The sequence below is a fragment of the Belonocnema kinseyi genome, chromosome 6 (genome assembly GCF_010883055.1).
Source record: "Belonocnema kinseyi isolate 2016_QV_RU_SX_M_011 chromosome 6, B_treatae_v1, whole genome shotgun sequence".
NCBI classification, from domain to species: domain Eukaryota; kingdom Metazoa; phylum Arthropoda; class Insecta; order Hymenoptera; family Cynipidae; genus Belonocnema; species Belonocnema kinseyi.
Window position 1 is genome coordinate 93,931,312 of NC_046662.1, and position 9,073 is coordinate 93,940,384.

General features: G+C 29.8%; 1 protein-coding gene across 3 annotated transcripts in view; it reads left to right on the plus strand.

Moving 5' to 3' along the window:
- LOC117174442 (5-hydroxytryptamine receptor-like) overlaps positions 1-9,073 on the plus strand; it is a 554,399-nt gene that overhangs the window by 484,808 nt on the left and 60,518 nt on the right. For all 3 annotated transcript variants that reach the window (XM_033363567.1, XM_033363568.1, XM_033363569.1), the window contains one exon: positions 8,046-8,238. In XM_033363567.1, the coding sequence (XP_033219458.1) occupies positions 8,046-8,238 (193 nt within the window). The remainder of the gene's footprint in view (positions 1-8,045; positions 8,239-9,073) is intronic.

Genomic DNA, 9,073 nt, shown 5'->3' on the forward strand with positions numbered 1-9,073 from the left:
TGCAGTTCCGAATAGTATATACCTCTCATTGATTTGAAACTGCGTATCCTCATGTAATTTGACTCGCTGATTACGAAAATGATAGTGAAAATACGCGCAAATTTAATTTTCACGGTGAAATTCATGCAAAACCCATAAAATGAATAGTTTTTTGTGTTTATCTTAGTAAATAATAAAGAATTACGGAAAAGCTCCAAATAGAAGTTTTACAACTTTTATTTTATGTGAGATACATTTTAACTCTGCAAGTAATAGTTTTCGAGAAAAACGACGTTAAATATGAAAAATTACAGAAATACAGCACAATATGTCACGGAGTAAGCCTGTGACTAGTTACACAAAAAAAATGTTGGTAAAACCCCTACAGTTACATATTGTGCTGTATTTCTTTGATTTTTCATATTTATCATCGTTTTTCTCGAAAAATGTTACTTTGGAGTAAAAGTTTATTTTTCATAAAATATATGGTTTTAAAAGATATACAACTTTTATTCGCAACTTTTTCGTAAATTTCTATTATTTACTAATATGATACACAAAAAACCTTGATTTTTAGGGTTTCTTCATGGTTTTCACCATTAAAATCAAATTTGCGCGTATTTTGACTATCACTTTCTTAATCATTCTATTTGTCTGTAACAAGATAATTTCCTGCCCTGGTTGAAAGTTGTATTGGTGCTAGAAACTGTTTCGTTAACGAAAACTTTTGCTTCGTAGCATGTTTTGTTGAATTGTAGAACATTGACTTTAGTTATACTCCGTTTAGACCTCTCTTTGAATGAAATAGAAAGGCGCCCATTAATGCTGTTTAATAATTCATGAAGTAGCTGGAAATTTAAAAGAAAATTATTTAGTCGAATGTGACAAAGATCAAGTAAAATTCGAAATTTTAATTGAAACGAAAAAATATATTTGGGATTTTGCAAAATATAGTATTTTCTGTATTAAAATAATGATATAAAGACTCTAGTTGTAATATAGTTACTTTCATAGCAGATTCGTGAAAGTTATGCTTGTATTTTTGATTCCTAGGGTGATAAGAGAGCTCGGGAGAAAAAATGCAATTGGACTGCACAAATTTTCACGTTTGCCTGGACTTGTGCCTCGTCAGTTATTCAAATTGAACGTAACCAGATTTAGTAGGGCTGTTAATCATGGCTGACAACGGCGTTATCTATTCAAACTGCATCAAAATCGTCACTCGTGGGTTTACCTCTCTCTAATTGCGATGCTCAAAACAAGGAACGTAAATATATTCAGAATTATCCATCATTAACTGAATTTTAGACCTTCAAAATTATCTGTTCTAGAGACAGGAGAGAGAAGAATAATATTAAGAATAACTAATTGAACTAACATTAGTTGAAACTGTATTCATAGTTATTGAAATTATTTCTAATGCTCCGTCTTACGATGCTGCATACATACAACAAAGTGGTTAAGAAATAGATTTGTAAGCTCAACCCATTGACATATGTGATTTGGTGATTTTAAAATCACTTTTTTTAAAGTCCTTTTAGCTTTAAAGAACACATTTTCATCACGTATCTCGCGCTTCAAAGTCGATTAAAGTATTTCCAAAACGTGGACTTTTCTATATCATGTTGAATTCTTTGATATTAAATGCGGTATGTTATATATGAATTTCTGTACCTCGGTCTGGGACTTTTTTGATTGGCTAAAAATATTGCCGTCAAAGATTTTACTCTGTCTTATGCCATATTTGTTGCATTTAATTTAATTTTTTTATGATTAAAAAGAAAACTGTTTGCCTAATTTAAGAAAATGGTTAAAAAAACCCGATTTTTACATCTATTTTAGGAGAACAACTTTGTCATTAAAATTTTTATGATATCTTATATCACGTTACCAAAAATGTAAACCAGTTGAAAGGTGATAATCATGAGCATACAAAACTGCCGTAATAAACTGAGGAACCATTTTCAATTTTCATATAGTTCTACAACGATCATCGTAGTGTTGTTAACATTTTTTTAATGATGTGAAGTGTTTTTGGTGCTGGTAATGATGCTGCTTTTTACATTTTAAAACTCTGACCTATTTTTTTAGATACACGTCTTCGGCGATCCCAAAATTCGGAATTCAACTGCAGTAACTACTAACCTGGCGCTACATTTAAATTATTTAAGATTTAAACAATTTAAATTGGTTATTTAAAAATAATTTATAATATCTTGTTGAGTTCTATCATTCTCAATTAAACGCTTCTATCGTTCTAGAGTATCACTCTGAAAAAGCTGCACATTTGCTTCGGTTAAAAAATAAACATTGTTAAAAATTAATAATGAAATCGGGAAAAAGATTCCCATTATTAAAGCTATCTAATTTTGCAAAAAAAAAAAATTAAGGCAACCTTTTGAAAAAAATACTTCAGGTCAAAATTGTTTAATTAACATATTCATTTATACTTTATGTTTTTACTCTATTCTCTTCCAATAAATGTTGCATTTCTGATTTAATCTTAATGTTGTAGAACTTTTTTAATTGCATGACAAATTCTCTAAAAGTCTCTTTGGTATATTTTTTTTTAAAAAGAAATTTTATGTAAGTAAACTTCTAACAATGACAGTCGTATTACTCCAAAATATTTTTTTTTTTTTAACTTTGCAACTTTTTTACCTCAAGAGAAAGCAAAAACATATCACTCTAAGTAACTATTGTTAAATAAACAGCATTAAATAAAAATATTTGTCCTAAAGTTCGAATTGAGTTCTCTTTCCGAATAAATCATGATTACGTTGAAGAATATTTTCCTCAAATTCAACAATTATTTTTAACAATGCTCAATTTTCATCTTGAGGTAACTAACACTATGAGGACTAATTTTTTTTGATCACGAAAAATACCTTCTAAGGATTAAAGCAAAAAATGTATTTATTACCATGGCTCGAAATTATATTTTATTTTAATCTATTTTGAAAATTTCCTGGGTAATGAAATCAGAAGGATTAAAAAATTAAGTCATTTTCTCAGTGCAATATTATCCAATTTCAAAGTGTTTTGGTACTTTTTAAATAAGCAGGCTCTTGAAACACTTAATGTCTTCAATGCTTGTGTATTCAAAGAAATTTTTAATGATTGATAAAATTGAGGAAAATAACAACATTTTTGGATATAAGAAAATTTGAAACAGGGTTATAATTTTGATTTGATCTGTAACCTTCACGGCTTATTTTATCCTTCTAAAGTTTTTTTAAACTTCTATTTGTGAGAATTTTATTTAAAATATGCTAGCAAATTACACAGCAACACAAAAAAACTTGTCTGAACTTTTGACCAGACCATGTTGGTCTTTTGTATTTGAGGTCGCTGAATCTGAATGCGGTGGCCGTTTGGTCCGATCAGGTCAGGACTTTTTTCTAACCTCAAAAAACACCCGACAATAGCCATTTTTGTTCATAAGAAATTTAACACGATCACATTTTTCCAGGTTTTAGGGCTCACTGGGTTTGAGTATAATGCTAATTAATCCCTGTTCACAGCCTTCCTGCTTCTAACCTCAAGACCGTCAGACTTAACCTCAAAACAGCCTCTAATTAGCCAGAATAAACGATCTTACAGTTGCAAGGGCAAAATAAGCCTGAACGAAGTTATCTTATATTTTTTGGGTCGCGGAGTGTGGATCCGCGCCTTTCTTTTTTCTTGGAAAGGTCCAAAGACATGCCTAACCTCAAAATATACCCTCCCAAAATTGCCAAAGAAGTCCGTTTTGTTACTCTAATATGACCAATGACAGTGCTCGTAACGAGTGCCCCAACTCTTCTACGCATGCGTCGCGCTCGGTCTCTGATTCGTTGCTGTTCGCGCGCAATTTGAAATGCTAAAAAATAAAATTTTTATTGTTTATTATGAATAATGTCATTTTAACTTATATAAATGTTTATTAGACCAATATGAATGAATCTTGATGAAAATAAAAATTTATTAAGTGCATACTGTTTAAATAAAAAATATCCTTTGGTACTCACTTTTATTTTTCTTGCATATTATTCATTATTCGAAAATTTTGTTATTTAAAGTTTATTAAAATATTAAAATGCATTGACAATCTTGTTTTTCAATAGAAATATATTAATACAAAATTTTATATATTTAACTAGTAAGTTTATAACTTATCTGAATCCGAATTCGGGGTTAGTTTGTGCTCTCTGAGTCAGGGTTTCATCTTAATCTTAAAATGAAATTTCGGAATAGCCGGTATAGCCTGTTTTTTGTTGAAAATGAATCCTGTCTCCGTTTTTCATCCATATTTGGGTTCGAATAACTGAAAGATACCTTTTTTGTACATTCTCAGGGCAAAACTTACGGCTAACCCATGATAACAAAACATTTTTATTCTGAAAATGCATCCTGTTTGTCGTAAGGAAAATAAATGACAAATAGTGTAAATATTTGCTATAAACTTTAAACAATTTTGTTTGTTTTTTTACTAAAAAAATACTTTATAAACATATTAATGCGGAATGACTTACTTATTTTCTAAACAAAACACTCAAAAATTAATTTTATTTCATAAGACCAGCATAATCTGGTAAAAAGTTCAGACTTCTGTTTTCTGTGTGCCTCTGTTATTATATGAAAAGTTCATTCACAATTTGTTTTGTAAAATTGTAACATGTGTGAAACTAATTTACTTTTATAAAACTCTCAATAATAGAATATTGTAAAGAATCTTTTTAGGTACGAAATTCTTAGAAGTTGAGTCTAAATTACAATTGTTATTTCAAGCGAAAGAAAAATACAGAAAATGCCAAAGAAGTGATTTTAATTAAGAAATTACATGTTCATGTATGTTTTCGAGCAGTTTATAGATTTTCCTTCGAATTTTCTTATATTTGACAATACAATGTGGCTATTTTAAACAATTTTGTAAAGCGTCTTTGATAATAATCTTATAGTTTCTCAAGCCATCCTTAAACAAACTCAATTCTAATTTTCATTTTTTACTTCAGAATATATTTGTTAAATTATCACTTAAACCCTGTAAATAATGTATTTCGCAGGGAATCTTTTTTCAAGTTTTTCGGTGTAACCTTGCAATATTTGTGAATATTTAAAATGAAGAATTTAACTTTTTTTGGAATATGGACCTATGAACGTGAAGTGGGCAAGCTCGATGCCTGAAGTACCAATTCCTTGATCTGATCTGACATGCAATCATAGACGATGTACATCGTTAACTGGTCTAAGCAAGGCTATTGTCCCAAATTTATTTTAAAACGAAGTAGGGGAGTGGCGGGTAATGTGGCGTAGCGGTTAATGTAGCGCACCCTCATTTACAGAAATTGATTGATTTATAGCGAGAGGTATTTACTGTACTGTATTTTTTTATGTGTACTGTTTTGTACAGTGAAAAAATTTGCTCAAATAAGGGAATCATTCAATTCTTATTATGAAAAGTTATTTTTTGGTGTTATGTGCGTATTTTTAAAGTAAACAAAAAGTAGTAAAAAAGTACAGTAGCATTTTTCCGGATTAAAAAAACCTTATATAACGTTCAAGTTGCACACAATTTATAAGTAATTATTTAAACCCGTCATTTACCCAAAATTAATTTCATTAAACTCAGCAAACAACTTTTACTTCCCTTTCCAAAAATACACTAAGAGCGCGCCACGTTAGCTAACCAGGAAGGATAACTTGGCGCAGGCACACTTTTTGTGAAACTTGATAATTAACTACTTTAATAGACGTAAATTCAATAATAATCACATACAAAGGGTAGATAAGATATTGATTTACATGATTTATATTATTTTACCACAGTTTTCAACATATTTAACTTTTACCGGAGCTTTTTATAACATGTGCTCCACATTACCCGCCGCTCCCCTATCTGCATTATATTATGTAAAATATATCATGCTAAAAAAATATAATGCTATAAAAAAACGCTATCTATCAATTACGTCAGATTGTAATGTCTTTTTCAAGAAGAAAAGTAAAGTGGTCATTCAAATTTCTGGGCTGCAAAAAAAGTACTATAGCTTAAATGATAAGAGTAGTACAAATTCACGCCCTTGCAGATTTCCACGAGAGATTTATTTCACTACAATTTTGTATTTCTAATTTGTATGAATAATAAATTTATTCTTGTGAACAAATATTTTCTGAAAACGCCACCAAATTACTTTTATATTAATTTTTACGACATTTAAACTCTAATTATTCCTATACATATTTTTCCTATTTGTTTCTGCAGCAAGTCACAATATATATCCCAGAACTTTTTATAAATAAATTAATTTAAAAGCTAAAAGAAGAAAATTTTAATACATTTTCTTTAAATATCCTCGCATAAGTGGCATTAACGCAAAATACGTCAATTTTATTTTTTCCTATTTAGCTTACTCCGACTTTGCATTCAAGTCTTACTGGGGGGGGGGGGGTTTTGCTGAATTTGTATCTGAAATCAAAATTCGAAATTTTAAATGGCGGATATTTTCATTCTCAATTTAAAATTTTTGAATTTTGACTTTACATTCGAAAATTTCTTATTATTTGAAAATACTTGTGTTACAATTGTCTTCGATTATTTATAACAGGAATATTTGTATGCAAGTATATTTACCATATGTTACGTTTTACTTTTGCTGGGTCAAAGTAATGAATTGTAATTTCTAAGGAAATAGAAAATATCGCTAAAAGTCATTTCCGAGGTTTTCAATTTACATGCAAAACTGTTGTAAACAATTCTTTCATGAAAAATGTCTCATTGAAGAATTTATGCGCATCCAATCAAATAATTCTTTTTAAAGATATCGTGTTGAAACACAAAAAAAAATGTAGACTTTTTGACCCAAAAATGATCATAATTGACTCAAATTTGGCTCAAAACCAATAAACGAGGTCGAAAATTTTTGTAAAACCGCAACAGTTTATTTATAAACCCCTAGGAACGTACGAGTTTCTATGAAACCCTTAAGTGAGGACACAAATCGCTCGTTTGACGAACTGATTTTTTTAACTTAAATAGCGTAAAATAAACAAGATTAGAAACTTGAAGGCATTGACTACTTTCGCGGTTTTTTTTCGTTAAACTAACTAACTAACTAAACAATGGACCTAATGCATGGGATTCGGTCTATGTTTGCCCTATTTTGCTAATCTCTTCGTAACAACTAATTTTTTCTGTATAAGTCTGTTTGCAAAATAGTTTTTATTTGTTAAGAACTATTTAATGACATCATTATATGATAGTTATTATTATTCATTACGAAGATAACACAAAAATTAAGGTTTGCCCTATGCATTTAGAACATTCTTTTCGCCCTCAGCATTCAGCGAAGTGAAGCTAGCTGACGATGAAGTGAAAATGCCTAATTACGAAAATTCTGTAACGGTAGACAGTTCAAAATTTTAATTAATTTCGACTAAAGTTATTAATCATCATGTCAGGTATTACATGATTATAAATATCATTGAGATAAGTTTAAATTGCAACATCATTATTACTTAAACGTAATATTATTTTTGGTAAATTTAAGATCTTTTACTGAAAGCAGCCAACTATAGTGATAATTAAATTGATAATATCACTGAACTTAAAATCGATACCCGGTTAGAAATAATAAAAATTTTAGATCGTCAAATATTTATTTATTAAAAAATTCTTGTCGTGAATGTTAAGAGTGTGAAAAACTGTATTGAAACTTTCTAATCAAACTTTTTTAATGGATTTTAAAGTATTTAAATCTAGCTGATAAAGGTAGTATACGAAAAAAGTAAAAAAATTCAACTCCTTCCACCTCGGCAAATATTGGACCTTAATAAAAATTCTTTCCTGCAGAAATTACGGTTCAATAGAACTACATTTTGCTCAAGTTTCAGCATAATTAGTACAGTTTTATAGTTGTCAAATCTTATCAGTCTTTTTTTAATATAGAAATATTTTTCATTAACGTGCTCTGAAGGGTTGCGTTACATTTTTTTCAAGTTTCTGAGAATGACAAATGGAACTATAACATTGATTCTTAACAAATCTTGCTTTCAAGTTTAATAGAAGAATTAATCCTGATTTTCAGGTATTGGGCCGTCACAAACATCGACTACATACATCACCGGACGGGGAGGAGAATAGGAATAATGATACTAGTAGTCTGGCTGGTTGCAGCTCTCGTTTGCATCGCCCCATTATTTGGTTGGAAAGATCCGGAATGGGAGAGCAGGGTTATGCACGGCAAATCCTGTCTTGTCAGTCAGGATATTGGATACCAGGTAACTCTTATAAGTCCTACAATTTCAATGCACCTATAGTTCCTATAGTGACCTCTTATTCTCTGGTTCTTTTTATATCCCTTCAGTTGAAGGAGCTTTCCAATTTAACTGATAGCAGAATTCATCTTTTATCTCTATCTTGCGTGATAATGAAATATTCTATTGATCTAACATGAAGATTAAAATAAAACCGAGAATTTGTACTCTTAAGACCATTTTTACGTGACCATAATTTGCTTATGACCTCAGAATTTCTCCAAATACTTCTTTATTTTGAATTTTTTAATTTAAAAAACTTTGAACAAAAATAATGATATTCCTGAATTTTTTGTTCAACCATGAAATTCATTTTCAGTTTACAATTTTCTTGAAGCAACATTCTCCAACTATAATATATAAAATTTCATTCGTAAATTGCTTGAAAAGCGTTCATTTCTTTTGTTAAGCGATAGTAATATTGTAGTGAGAAGCATTAGAGCATAAGAGAATTTTTCTTTGCACGTACTTTAATCAAAATATTTAGGTATATATTCGAAAATTACGAAATTCGATTTCTTTCTACTATAGATAATTGGATTCCATAGCCCTAAAATATATTCGTTTAGTAAATTGAAGTTTCCTTTTATTACTTTTCATGTAGAAAAGTTTGAAAATCTTACCAAAATGATATGCATACGTTCACATGAAAATGGGCCAGGTTTTCGGTACAGAGTTACGTCTATAGAACACGTAATACCAGGTGTATACATATGAAACCGGTATTGCCATCTAGCGGCTAGTAGGCACACTTGTAGGCACTGTCAGAACTTACCATTTGTGCTAATTGGCGTATTGT